The sequence below is a fragment of the Dipodomys ordii genome, unplaced genomic scaffold (genome assembly GCF_000151885.1).
Source record: "Dipodomys ordii isolate 6190 unplaced genomic scaffold, Dord_2.0 Scaffold195, whole genome shotgun sequence".
NCBI classification, from domain to species: domain Eukaryota; kingdom Metazoa; phylum Chordata; class Mammalia; order Rodentia; family Heteromyidae; genus Dipodomys; species Dipodomys ordii.
This window is the reverse complement of record NW_012267411.1, coordinates 454868-470058: the sequence shown is the minus strand read 5'-3', so window position 1 is coordinate 470058 and position 15191 is coordinate 454868. Positions and strand designations below refer to the sequence as shown.

Below are 15191 nucleotides of genomic sequence, written 5' to 3'. Positions count from 1 at the left end.
CTTTTTGCTTATGTGGTGCTGAGGAATCGAACCCAGGGCCTCAGGCATGCAAGGCAAGCGCCCTACCACTGAGCCAACTTCCCAGCCCTCATTTTTAAACTAGTTAGGAGTTTAATTTTAGATCCAGGAACTTGATAGTACGAATGATGAAACACTTGTAATAAAAATGTTGCAAGATATTTGCTCACTCTCATGGAATAAAAGAAAATCTTAACAGATTTTAGATATTTTTCATTAAAGGATAGTATAGTGAATAAGTCATATATATAATTTTGTTTATAAACATGTATGCATCAAAGCCTAAGGACTTAAAAATCATGAGACTGGAAACTTCATCTTAATTTATGGGTCAGGTTATTCTTTCACAATCCCTAACTTGCTTCATTTATCTACTTGGATTTCACTAACATCTGTTCTTATAAATTACACGAATACATACATTGTAAGAACTTTACCATGCTATTATATTTAGGACTTTTCATTTTTCTCCATGCATAATACCTCAGTAATACTTTTAAATTTTCTAGGTTAAAGAAACTTTTTACTTGAGTATGTTAGAGGTATACTAAATAAAAATGAATATACAGAATGCATGCATTCCTGTAATCTTAGCACTCAGCAGGCTGAAGCAGGATTATCTGTAGTTTGAAGCCAGCCTGTGCTACACAACCATACACATTCTCAATGTAGATAAATGTAAAGAGAGTTAAAATGTTGATAATCGTTAGACATCTCACACAGTGAGACTAAAGAAGAGTCTTAGGGGAGGAACACAAAGGCACAATGCCTATGTGCCTCTGATCACATAGTATGGAAATCAACTCCAAGAAATGGAAGCTAGAGGTTTGTTCTCAGTTGTTTTTATTTTATTTGTTCATTTTTCTGTCTTTGGGAGGGCAGAGGGAGACCCAGAAATGGAGGGACTAAGGGTGAACAAATGCAGTGTATACAACTTGTAGGTGCAAAGGGGAAGGGAAAAACTAGGAGTGAGGGAAGAGGTGACATTGCCCAAAAAGAAATGTACTCTTTGCCTGACTTATGTAACTGTATCCCCTCTGTACATCGCCTTTATAATAACAGTTTTTTTTAATGTTGGTAATAGAGATGAGTCATTACTCTGACTAGGAACAAAGATATAAATAACTTTTATCAAAATACAACATTTTGCTGTAAAAATTCCTTTTTAAGATTTTGTTCATGCATGTTTACTTTAAAAGTTACTTTCTTCAGTTAAGAATATTTAAACCAGCAGACAAAAGATAATCAAATGTCACATTGTTAAATAAATGGCTGTTCTCTGCTTCATGGGTTTTGTCAAGTCAAAGAATTAATTAACTTAAAAGTTAAATCTCTCAAAGTGCTAGTGGCTCATACCTGTAATCCTAGCTACTTTAGGAGGTTGAGATCTGATCATAGTTGAAAGCCAGCCCAGGCAGAAAAACTCATGGGAAACTTAACTCCAGAAAAGTCAGAAATGAGGTGTGACTTAAGTGGTAGAGCCCCAGTACTGTATAGTTTCTCAAAATTTCAATGTCACAGTGTGTTACTTTATTTAGAAAATACTTCAAAAGCCTACCTTTTGTTTTGGATTGTGACGGTTTTGTTTTTTAATAATATCTAATGTAACTATTACTTTACAGATGGCAGAAGATTTTTTCATTTAGTGTGTGGGGTAAAATTGCAACTTTTTGGAATAAAGCTTTCCTTACCATTATTGTCCTATTGATTGTTCTGTTTCTAGGTAAGTACTAGAACCTTCTTTGAATACTTTTTTTAATGATTTCCTTGTTTCTTATTGCTAAGTTGATGTTATTGATACAGTTCATATTATATAAAGTTAATATTATATAGTACAAATACTGATATTTTATGCATACTTGCTACAATATTCAGGAGCATGAAACTCATTGAAGTACAGTGATTTCTGAACTTTTAGATTATTTTTAGGTTTAAATGCAATAATGTATAGCCTACGTTTCAGAGTTACCTATGATTACCTTTGTTATAGTAACATCTTAGGCACTCAATGACTTAGCTGTTAGAGAGTAAAGGAATAGAACCTTAAATTTTCAAAAGGATTCTTGGAGCCAGGTGCTGGTGGCTCATGCCTATCATCCTTCCTACTCAGGAGGTTGATGTCTAAGGATCAAGATTCAAAGCCAGCCCAGGTAGGAAAGTCTTATCTTGAATAAACTACTCCAAAAAAGCCAAGTAGCACTGTAGCTTAAGTAGTAGAACACTAGCTTGTGAGCAAAAAGAACCACAAGGACATTGCCTACATTCAAGCTCCAGGACAGGCACAAAAATAAAAATAAAAGGATTCTTGGGAGCTTGCAAAAATTAGAATATCACATGATAGTTTAAAAAAATCTAGGGAGTTTTTGTTAACTTCAGTTAACTTCAGATAACAGTATGTTGTCTAGAAGCCTACAGTCTTATGAACTGAATGTTTATTGTAGGTAAGAGCCTGGGCACTGTCCTTAAGCTTTTTTCCTCAAGGCTAGCACCCTTCCACTTTGAGGCACAGAGTGTCACATCCAGTTTTCTGGTGGCAATTGGTTTTGAACAGCAATCCTGAAATCTCAGCCTCCTGAATAGCCAGGATTACAGGCATGAGCCACCGGTGCCCAGTAAACTCTTACTAGAACCATCCTGTGCTTGTTTGTTCACATACTGTCTATGCCTGTTTACATTGACAACTTGAGTTCAATAGTTGCAGCTATTGAGGCCTTAAAAAAAAAAGTTCCCTAATACCCTTATGTAAGAATATAAATATATCCTTAATCTGAGGAAATACATGCTGAAATAATAAGTATCATAATTTTTTCAACTTGACTCTCAACTGGTTTTTAAAAAGACAAAGATATGGGCTGAGAAGGTGGCTCAGTGGTAGAGTGCTTGCCTTGCATGCATGAGGCCCTGGGTCCGATTCCTCAGCACCACCTAAGCAGAAAAAAAAAAGCCGGAAATGGTGCTATGGCTCAAGTGGTAGAGCACTAGCCTTGAGCTGAAGAGGTGAGGGACAGCACCCAGGCCCAGAGTTCAGGCCCCTACGACCGGACCCCCCCCAAAAAAAACAAAGACAAAGATAGCAGATAGTCTTGAATTATAATCTTAATCCAGGTGGGATGAGTATCGCAATGTTTATTAAAGACTATTTGGGCACCCTTAACTGAAAATTCCAAATACAGAATCTTCCAAAATTGAAAAACTTTCCAACTCAGCATGATAACACAGTAGAACTGTCCACACCTGACCTTATATGAAAACTTGAAGTCAGATAAGCACATGAAAATCATAATTGCCTGGTGCTGGTGGCTCACACCTGTAATCCTAGCTGATCTCAGGAGGCTGAGATCTGAGGATCATGGTTTTAAGTCACCCTGGTCAGGCAAGTTCATGAGACTCTAATCTCCAATAAATCACAGAAAAAGCCAGAAGTGGTGCAGTGGCTCAAGTAGTAGAGTGCTAACCTTGAGCAAAAAGGAGCCCAGGGACAGCACTCAAGACCAGAGTTCAAGTCCTATAACTGACAATAATAATAATAATTGCTGGGTGCTGGTGGCCCACACGTGTAATCCTAGCCACTGAGGAACCTGAGATCTGAAGAACATGGTTTAAAGCCAGCCACGGCAGAAAGTATGTGAGTTATCTCCAATTAGTCTCCAAAAAGCTGGTGTTAGAGCTGTGGTTCAAATGATAGAGCACTAGTTTTGAGCAAAAGAACTCAGAATTCAAGCCCTAAGACTAGCACAAAAAAGAAAAAAAATGCCCAAGATTAACTTCACAATGTACATATTAGTTATGCATGAAAAATAAATGTTTCATGTTTCCATTTGAGTCTCATCTTTAAGATACATATATCAGATCTCAAACTTGTCATGGAATGGACACTCATGAGACCTGAAGTACATCTGAAATATTCGTGGTACATTATTTTAGAAATTAAATGTAGAGACTTATGGTTGTGAAAATAAAACTTCCATGGGCCCTTATAATCTCCCATTCTTTTAGAAGTAACTGAGCTCAGCGAAACTTGTCTAAGATAAGGTAGCTACTTTTCAAGTGTTACTTCCTGACACTTTAACTTGGATACAAGCACAAAGTTACATTTTTCTCAAAATTCCCTGGAAATTGTTCTGTTGTGGTTTAAATACTGGTAACCAACCTTACACTAACCACAGTTGTTTTATGAGAATATTTCATGTTCCAAGCACCACCTCCTGGAATAGAATTAGTCTTCTTTATGAAACTAAAATCTATTGTGACAGGGATAATTGTATCAGGTTGTAAATGGTTTTGTGTTGGGATCAAAATGTAAATATTTGCCATATGGTATGTTATTATGAATTGAATCTTCAGCCATATAAACATAATGAGCCAGAGAAGAAATAAAGAAAACAGGTCTTTACCCAGGCACAAACTAGCTAAATGGGCTGACATTTCATCTCTGTCAGATTTATTCATATATGAAATAAAGGGAGAAGTGGAAATAATCCCAGCAGCTTCAAGTAGTTCTAGAGAAGAACATTTTGAACTTCTCCAAAATTATCACCAAAATGTCTAATGAATATGAGGCTCCATTAGAAAAACTAAAGCAAAAGGGACTAAGTGTATTTTTCAAGCAAAAAGGCTCTATTAGACAAACTAAAGCAAAAGGGACTAAGTGTATCGTTCAAGCAATATAGTGCCTGCCTAGCATGCACAAGCCTTGAATTCAATCCTCACTCCCCCAATAAAATTATTGAGGTACTGATAACATAGTGTAACAGAGATGAATCTTGAATCATGTAAACAAATGTACATTAAAGGAAACAGACACAAAAGACCCGTAGTATATCATCTGTTCATATGAAATATTCGGAATAGGTAAAGTAGATTGGTGGTTCCCAACAGCTGGGGGAAAGGGAACACAGATATACATTTAGGGGAAAGTGTGGGGATATGTATATGTTTTGGGCGTGTTGTATCAGTTATACACTGATTTATATCTCAATAAAGCTATTATAAGGAATAAAGTTAGTGTCTTAATTTTTTAACTAGAATAAAATCTCTTCCTTTTGCATCAAAAAGAACCCTCAAGAATGTCAGTTGCCACAGGAAGATACTAACCACTTCTCTCTCCAGTGGCTTTTTTTTTTGGATCCGGTCGTGGGGCCTGAACTCTGGGCCTGGGCGCTGTCCCTCAGCTTTTCAGCTCAAGGCTAGCACTCTACCACTAGAGCCACAGCGCCACTTCCGGCTTTTTTTTTTTTGCTTATGTGGTGCTGAGGAATCGAACCCAGGGCCTCATGCATGCAAGGCAAGCGCTCTACCACTGAGCCACCTTCCCAGCCCCTCTCCAGTGGTTTTAAAACATGTCCTTTTCTATAACATATAAGAACTCAATGACTAAGAATGCACGGTATATGAGTGCTATTTTCCACTGCAAAGAAATAGTCTCTGTGGATCTGAAACTTATCAGAACTAAAATGATGAAAGGAACAGCTATCTGAATATTTCCAATAGCAGGTGATATCCATTTGCCAGTCTGGGAAGTATATGTTACCATACATCAAATCTCATTTTAACAAATCTCTACCAGTGGTAGAGATTGAGTATTATGAAGTGTTTTTAAAATCTGTTATTTAAAGTAATAGTAGATGGTATAAAAATGTAAATACTATAAGAGCAATGGAAGTCTCTTGGAATTAATTGTAATGAGATTATGTTACTGTCAATAAATTGAATATTAGTCACTTTTATCAATAGAAAGATTAAAAGATACTAGTTTGCAGAATAGCAAGAGGTGACAGTACCATGATGGTGAATCCTAGATGTATGATCAAAAAATAAACATGCTACAGTAATTCATAATGTACCTGCTTTGAACATGATTACCTCCCAGGTTCTAAAAAATGAAAGACAAAAGAAAGCCCCTGCCTAAATTCCATTATTCAAAAATTTAGTAAATACTTCTTAAATCTGCTCATTTTTAATAATTTTATATTCTTAAAAACTAAAAGTAAGCCGGGCACAGTGGCTCACACCTGTAATCCTAGCTACTCAGGAGGCTGAGAACTGAGGATCATGGTTCAAAGCCAGCCCGGGCAGAAAAGTCTGTGAGACTCTTATCTCCAGTAAACCACTAGAAAACCGGAAGTGGTGCTGTGGCTCAAGCAGTAGAGCACTCACCTTGAGCTGAAGAGCACAGGGTTAGCGCCCAAGCCCAGAGTTTAAGCCCCACGACCAACAAAAAACAAAAACTAAAAGTAAGCTGTGCTGTGTGCTGGTGGCTCATGCCTATAATCCTAGCAGCATAGGAAGCTGAGAGCTAAGGATAATAGTGCAAAGCCAGCCCAGGCAGAAATGTCTGTGAGACTATTCTATCTACAGTTAACCAAGTGGAGCTGTGGCTCAAGTGGTAGAGTGCTAGTCTTGAGCAAAACGTTCAGCAATGGTACCCAGGCCTTGAGTTCACACTACAGAACCCACACAAACAAAAAACGTAATGTTTTATATGTTTCTGTAATAGATGCTGTGAGAGAAGTAAGGAAATATTCCACTACTCCTGCCTTGGAAAAGAGCACAACCAACAGACCTGGTGCCTATGAACATTCACAGATGAAACTTTTTAGGTCCCAAAGAAATCTTTATATCTCTGGATTTTCATTATTTTTTTGGCTGTAAGTAACAGAAAAAAAGTAGATCAAAAATTTAATATACTGTTAAGGATTAGGTTTTCTTCATCTTATTAACATCTTCATTACTCAGATGGCCTCAAATGATAAATACTTAGTTTGTAGGTCTGCTAGGCCAGAGCCTTGAATGCTCCTGTGTGTACAGTATATTCTACCCCGACTCAGTATGGCTATTCATTTCTTCATTCTTATAGACTTTTATGCTATACTTTGCTCCTTACTTTGGGTCTTAAATAGATTTACATGTACATGTATATATAAAGGTATGTGTGTATTGATATGTGGGTATGTATACACACACACACTATTGGAAATTTTTTATTAACAGATGTAACTGTTCTATTGCTGCAACTAAAAATGACCACAAATGACTGGCTAAAACACACAAATTTATTAACTTACATTTTGGTAGGTTAGGATAAGATCACTCTCATTGGGGATGGTTTTCTTTAGAGCATCAGAAACAACATTTACTTGTCTAAGAGACCACCCACACTGACTAATTGTTGAGAATCAACCATGTTACATCAATAAAAATCTCCATAAAGTTACAGTTCTTCAAATTACTCTAGTTATGAATTCTTATATACCTTTTTTTTCAGAGTGTTGAGACGTCTGGTTACACTTATTACTCAGCTGGCAAAAGAACTATCGAACAAAAGCGTGCTTAAAATTCAAGCAGATAATACTAATAAGGCTGCCAAAAGATTCATGGAAGAGAATGAAAAACTAAAATGGGTATGTATTTTTTTTATAACTGTGTAAATGTTATTGGTATCCCAAAAGAGTTGCATAGTGCTTTTCAGCATCAAAACATGTTTCACCTGTAATCCTACCATTAGGGAGATTGAGGCAGTCAGATCCACAAGTTCTACCTTAAACTACATAGTGAGTTTCAAACTAGGATACAGAGACCTTATCTAAATAAATAAATACCTGCATTTGCATAATTTATTAGCAGAAAGTGGCTGTCCCTAACAATATTGTCTATGGAATGACTCTTTCAGAAGTATTTTTCTATTCTTCCCATACTTTCCATCCAAAGTAATTTAATGCTATTGGACCTATTCCCTATGACTGAAGGAGAAAAGTGTTGTAGAAATATGAAGTTCAATTCCCTCATTACCATTAATTTTTATCTCATAACCAAGAGTAAATCTTTTTATTTCTTTTCACATAATGTATGATTGGTTTATGTAGAAAATAGGGAGAAGTCTTTAATGCTATATTGACAGTTAAACATATTTAAAGTCTTTAATTTGATAATGCTGAAGATCTTCTTTCTTTGAGAATCCTATACTTCCCTTGCTATTCAGGGAGACTGTGCATCAGGTACTGGCATTTTCCCTATTAACTAAAAAGATGGAAATATTAAAGACAAAAAATACATTAGTATGTTTTTTTATTATTTAAAATTTAGGACTCAGCTCTCAGTAGTTTCAGTGTTTTCCATTCATTTTAAACCCTGTAAGTTTCACTAATCTCCTTCAAGAAGTAAAATTTCTTGAAGAAAATGTCCTAAAATAATGCAGTAAAATTGTTACAAATTAAATGTTAGCAGTTAGCACTGGAATAAGAGAAAACCCATTTTGAGCCCAGCAAATGTATTAAATTATTTAAGTCCTAAAACCCAGACTCTTATACAAAAAACGTGAAGTACCACTTTTCATTAATTTGGGATTTTCATTTATTTATTTGTTCTTGTAGTACTCTGGTTTAAGCTCAGAGCTTTATATTTGCTAGGCAAGTGCAATTCTACTTGAGTGATGCTTCCCCCCTCCTTTTTATATTGCTGATTTTTAAATCTCTTTTCACCCAGCTTCCTGGACTACAGTCCTATTTACACATCCCACAATGGCTGGGATATGTAATACCCAGGTTTTCTGTTGAGTTGAGGATCTCTCAAATACCCACCCTTCCAAACTGGCCTGGAACCATGATCTTCCCTGTCTCTGCTTCACTTGTAGCTGGAATGCTAGCCACATGCCACCATGACCAGCTTTTATTGGTTGCATTCAGGGCTGGAGGGGTGGGGTTCCCATGAACTTTCTGCCTAAAGCTAGCCTTAAAATGTTCTCGGCCTCCCAAGTAGCTAGGATTACAAGTGTGAGCCATTGTGCCTGGCTGGTTTTTCTGTTGTTGTTGTTGTGTGTGTATGGTTGGTTTGTCTTTAACAACAGTGCTGGCTTTGGAACCCATAACCTAAGTGTGCTAGGCAACTCTACCACTGAACCATGCTCTTAGCCACCTTTCACCAATTATAAATGAAATGGCTAGTAAGTGGTTACAATAGAAGGCTTTTCAAACCTTTCTTCCCCCCCCCCCCCCCCGCAGTGTGTGAGGCTTTGAAAACTAATCCTAGGCATTGTCCCTGAGCTCTTCAGCTCAAAGTGAGCGTTCTACCACTTGAGCCACAGTACCACTTCCAGTTTTCTGGTGGTTACTTTGAGATCAGAGTCTCACGGACTTATCTGCCCAGGCTGGTTTTGAACCATGATCCTCAAATCTCAGCCTCCTGTGTAGCTAGGATTACAGGTGTGAGCCACCAGCACCCAGCTCAAACCTTTTAAATAAAGCAAAACTGATTGCAAAATATGAATTATGCTGTACTATCATTATCTAGAAAGTCTAAGCCTATATTTTACTTTTCATGATATTTAACTCATTTATACTATAACAAAAAACATGAATACTCTTTTCATAAAACACAGAATTCCACTGTTTCTTTGAGTACATTGTTACCAGCATCTCTTATGGACACTTACAGAATATAAAAACCAGTGTATTTTGCATTTCCTTATTCAATTTTGAAAAGATATTAATCCATTGATGTCTTCTAAGTATCCTTTTATGGTAAATATAGTTTTTAGACAACAAGATGATGATATGTTCTGATAAGTCACTTTTGTTTTTTGAGGAATGCTTCATCAACAGTCAACTTCATTTATACCTTAATGCTATTTGCCTCATTTTCCATTTTTTGGTCTCAGTCCACAAAGGTAAAAACAAAACTGTAATACTCAAAGCTTTGACTACTGCATGATGATTAAATCAAAAGTAAACAACTTTGGATTTATGAAAATATTTATGTATCCAAATTGCTTTAAAATTAGACACATCACCTTATAGTAATGAATTGTAACTACTGTTAGGATACTGCTTCTTTTCTCTTCAGTTGTTTTTTTCTCTTATTGAGCTATAAGAAATCAAGATTTTCAATTTTTGATACTAGCATACTATATATACTCTATTATTAATGTACTTAAACTAGTTGTGTCCTTCAAAAGAAAAAAATTACCATCTTTAAAGCAATTTTGAGACTTTTCTTTTGGAATTATTTGCAAACATAGTTACCCTTGCTAGGATTTATTTTTATGTTCAGATTTCCTTGATCTCCCACTTATTTTGTAGAGGAGGGGGTGTTTTGTTTGCTTTGATTTAATACTGTCCTAGTTCCTTGCTTTTTGAATATATGACTTAAGTCATTGGTCTTAAAACCATCAAATTAGACAGATATGCTGAGCTAAAGCCACTATGCATTGAAGTTTGTAAACTAAACATAAATACTGTCGGTGTTCAGAGTATATCTAATTGACCAGTAACTGGTCAATAAAACCCCAAATGAGAATGTCAAGAATGACTTCCAGTCAAGCATAGTGAATGCTCTCATAATCTCTGGCTCTTGAGAGGCAGGGACAAGAGGATCATTAGTTTGAGATCAGTCTGGGCTAGTGGGACCCTGTCTCTAAACAAGAAAAAAAAAGAAAAATACGTGTGTGTGTGTTTGTGTGTGTGTGTGTGTGTGTGTGTGTATGTGTTGCCATTTCAAGCTGATTTGTGTGTGGGCTTTGAAGAAGAATAAAGAATAATAAAATTGCCAAAATATCGCAGAAGCATATAATATGGTAGAAAGTGTGTTCATTGTTCTGCAGTCCAGGAGACTTGGATGCCAGTTCCAAAAGTACCAGTAATTAGCAAAGTGACCTAGGGCAAGTTATGTTCTGAGCTTTAAGGTTCCTTGGTTATAAACAATAGTTAATACGATGCCAAGTATTACTTCAAGTGCTATATATTAAGGAAAGGATAAACTCCTAATTCTCACAAGAATCCCATGAGGTTTGTATTCATCTGCATTTTGTAGATGAGGAAACATAGGCACATAAAGGTCAATGACATTCACAAACTTAGTGACAGAAAATTCAAATCTAGGTAGCCTGACTCTAAATCTAAACTCATAGCCACAGTGTTTTGTTATGTTGTCTGATAAAATGACTCCTTTCTGTTCTTACACTTAACTTAGAGAAATAATTATAAAAGAATTAAGACAAATTCTCGATATGTAGTCCAGGCTGGTCTTGAACTCAAAATCCTCCTGCCTCAGCTTCCCTTATGTGGAATTACAGTTGTGTGCTACAAGGACTATCTAATTATAATTTAGCCTTAAAATGAGTATGTGGAACTTTACTTCTGACTTTCTCATCACACCAAGATGAGATAGGATGGGTGAGACAGTAAACACTTGTGGTACTGAGTAAGTTTCAGATTCCAGGGCATTTAATCTTTCTCCAGCATAAAGTTACACATAATAAATTTGGACAAATTTACAGGTGCAGTAATGAAAGCTTATTCACAATACTGACACAAATCCAACTTTTCCACGTCAGTGGCATAATCAGTCAAGCAGTCACTGTAAATATTCTGGCATCTCAGTGGTTGTCCAATTTGGGTAATCACTAGAGACTGAGTGAACTGAATTCACTGCAGCAGCAACAGCTAGAGTTGTTTTGTACTTAAAGTAAACAACAAATTAAAAATGGCTTGGAAAAAAATTTTGTCTGGTCTTTATAATAAAAATCCTTAATTTCAAAAGGCCTGAGGCTATTTCTACTTTAGAACCAACTTCAGTCTTCCATTTTCTAAAGAATCCCTCTGTCTTTCTGTGTGTGTGTGTGTGTGTGTGTGTGTGTGTGTGTGTGTCTGTCTGTCTGTCTGTCTGTCTGTCTGTCTGTCTCTCTCCTGGGGCTTGAACTCAGGGTCCTGATTTTTTGTGTGTGTGTGTCTACTTTTCTGTTAAAGCACAATAGCCTTATGCATCAGATCTTACGCTCTTGTCCTTATCCTTTCTACTAGAAGAAGACTGGTAACTTAAGAGCAGAAAAAAATGTGTTTCTATTACATTTTTATCCCTTAATAGTTCCTTGCACTTAAAATATTTACAAATATTTTTTACTAGAACTTTTGTGAGTTTTGTCTATTAAACACATCAATTTACATTTGAAAATGAACCACCCTACAATAAAATTCTTCTCTGATGTCAGTCTGTTTTAAATTCTCCCCAGTTGCTCTTTTACCTGACATACAAGCTATCACTATCAAGTTGCTGCCAGTTTTTTTAGTTTACTGACTCAAGTCAGTGGGCACATATTTTTGTCTTGGTTTTACTATTCAGCTTTTAAGTAGCGCTTAGAAAAGAAACTACAAACCTTTTTAGAACTAGAATAGATTTTTTTTAAAGAAAGCATTGTAAAAGATGATTTGTATTAAAATTAATTTGGAAGCTGTTCAATAAAAATTAAATAAAATTTTCCAACCACTAAAGTGGCCCTGTCATTTTCCACTTACCCATATTGATCGTGATATTGTTCCAAATTTGTATAAAAGCAGTCTGATACCAGGTGCTGGTGGCTCATCTCTGTAATTCTAGCTACTAAAAAGGCTGAGACCCAGAGTATCCCAAACCAGCTCAGACAGAAAAGTCCATAAAACTCCTATCTTTAACCAGCAAAAAGACAGACTGAGGGGCTGGGAAGGTGGCTCAGTGGTAGAGCGCTTGCCTTGCATGCATGAGGCCCTGGGTTCGATTCCTCAGCACCACATAAGCAAGAGCGCTAGCCTTGAGCTGAAGAGCTGAGGGACAGGGCCCAGGCCCAGAGTTCAGGCTCCACGACCGGATCCAAAAAAAAAAAAAAAAAGACTGGCATAATACCAGCTAAGCAACCAGACTGAGTCCAAACCTCAGTGACAAAAGAAAAACACAGTCTGAGTAGACTACTCTGTTGTCAACAATGTTTTGCAATTAATATGAACCTCAGAACTATTCTACTTTCTTTAAATTTATATTACATAGTTAATTGAGAAAAATACTCAAATAATTTTGAAAACATAATTTTTATTGTAACCTAGTCAGAAATTCCTTTTTATTGTACAAATACCATTCATAATAGATCTTTTCAGATTGTTTGCCAAATATCAAATTTCTGCTAGCAAAAGTACCTTGTAGAAAATTTTAAAATATTGAAAAGAACAAAGCAATGAAGATCAATATTGTTGAATAATTAGCCAGACTACTTCATGTAAGATTATCTAGGTACTGTAAATTAAGCTTACTTCTTCCTATAACTCTTGTGATAGATTCTGAAAAGCCAGGACAAGGATGGAGGACACATTTTGGAAGCTGAAAATAAAAAACTAGTAGAAGACCAAGAGAAACTGAAAAGTGAATTAAAGAAGACCTCAGATGGTAACTTTGTGTGCTTGAGAAAGAGAGGAAATACTAACATTTTTTTTCAGCTGTTGCACTTCACTGTTTTACCTTAAACAAAACTAATGCCTGAATGTCCTTTGTACTCAGAATGACCTATTTATAAATACTAGCTCAAATGTGAAGATAAAACATTGTTGCAGCCAGAAGAAACATGTTCTGTTATTCAGAAAAACATGTAGGTGTTTCAGATCTGTGTTGTAAACACAAATGTTCTTGCCTTAGCAAAAGAGCTATGTTCCTGAAAAGTGGCTTATAAACATACTTTTGTAAAATGAGTCACATATTTCCATCCTATATTAACTTCTTTTGTAGAAACATCACAAGGTTATAAGAAAGAATATTGCTTATCTCAAATCTTGGTATTTCATACGCACTGGATAAAAAAGACAGTTTTCCTTCAGAAGGAACAGCAATCTGGAATATCAGCCAGGAATTTCAAGCCTTATTTTCTGTGGGTTCAAAATGGGATATCCACACATGGATATATATTTTTTTTTTTTTTTGGTCGGCCGTGGGGCTTGAACTCTGGGCCTCGGCGCTATCCCTCAGCTCTCCAGCTCAAGGCAAGCGCTCTACCACTTGAGCTACAGCGCCACTTCTGGTTTTTTTCTGGTGGTTTATTGGAGATAGGAGTCTCACAGTCTCTCCTACCCGGGCTGGCTTTGAACCTCGATCCTCAGATCTCAGCCTCCTGAGTAGCTAGGATTACAGGCGTGAGCCACCAGCGCCCGGCTCATGGATATATTTTTAATGTAGCCATAAATAACATTTTTAAAAATCTAATACCGTTACCTTCATAGTTAAGAAAGTATTATTTGCAGTTACATAACATAGTAGATAACCTAAATCCAAAGTCATTTGAGAATTGCTGGGTCCAGCAACATTTTTGTTTATACAGACAAAAATGACTTCTTGTTAGCCATATACTAGGGTATCTGTCAGCCACTCAGGATTATGGTGGTCAGAGTTAAAGTAATGATCTTTGTTAGACTTTCTCCAGTTTCAAATCTAACCAGTACTTAAATTTTCAGAAACATATGATCTATAGCTTATTCACACAAAAATGATATTTTCCATGTAAACTTTTTTACCTTTGATTTTTTTCAATCTAATAAGTAAAATATTTTCTCTTAAAGTATTAGTAAAATAAAAATGTAAGTACAAAGGTTTTTGAGCTGATTAGTCCAAAATTAATTTGAAAGTAAATAAGAAAATATTCATTTTCTGAATCAGTCATACCATGTTACATATGCAAGTCTAGGTAGCTCTCAGTATAATAGAAGTAGCTCTCAGTATAATAGAAGTACCTTATAATAAAACTTGTAATTATTGAGTACTTATTTATATTGTTTGCAAAGAATTTACTTCATCAGAATATATTTGAATCTGAAACTGACACTAATTCCATAAGCTAACTCCAAAGCAAAAATCTGTATGAAGATATTTCTTGTGATAGGAAATTCTTTAGCCACTTTCTTATTTTTTCACTTACAGCTAAAAGAAAAGATGCTAATTTAGAGGCACTAAAGTAAATTACCCTTCAAGAAAAAATAGTACATTGTATGATTGTCAGAGTATATTCCCAAATTCAAGAATTTGTTGTATTTACTACTTTTGGTTGTTCTGTAATTTAAAACATTTAGACATAATTAAGAAATTTTAACATTTATATGCAGATGAATTTAGTAGTCCCCATCCACTACTTCCTTCTACATGCTGAAGGGAAAGCATGGTTTTGTTTTGTTTCTTTAACCCTACAGGAAACATTGTTACTTTTAGAGAATACAAGGAACTATTTCAAAAAGCTTTTAATTAACAATAAAAATAGTCTCAAATGTTTTATTATTATTATCAAGGATCTCTTTTTCAGATTTTAAACAATTGGTACAAAAATTAGGCTTTATGCCTTGCTATTATTGTCTTAACAAAGTCAATTTAGTTTCTTCATTTGCTCTAAAAATTTTCAA

At 35.7% G+C, this 15191-nt stretch overlaps 1 protein-coding gene across 1 annotated transcript in view; it reads left to right on the top strand.

Annotated features, from left to right (window-relative positions):
• Nucleotides 1-1629: 1629 nt before the first annotated feature.
• Bcap29 (B-cell receptor-associated protein 29) overlaps nt 1630-15191 on the top strand; it is a gene marked incomplete at its 5' end in the record, with an annotated part of 35350 nt that continues 21788 nt past the window's right edge. The window contains 4 exons of the mRNA XM_013034717.1: nt 1630-1741; nt 6515-6665; nt 7283-7418; nt 13092-13200. Of these exons, the coding sequence (XP_012890171.1) occupies nt 1630-1741; nt 6515-6665; nt 7283-7418; nt 13092-13200 (508 nt within the window). The remainder of the gene's footprint in view (nt 1742-6514; nt 6666-7282; nt 7419-13091; nt 13201-15191) is intronic.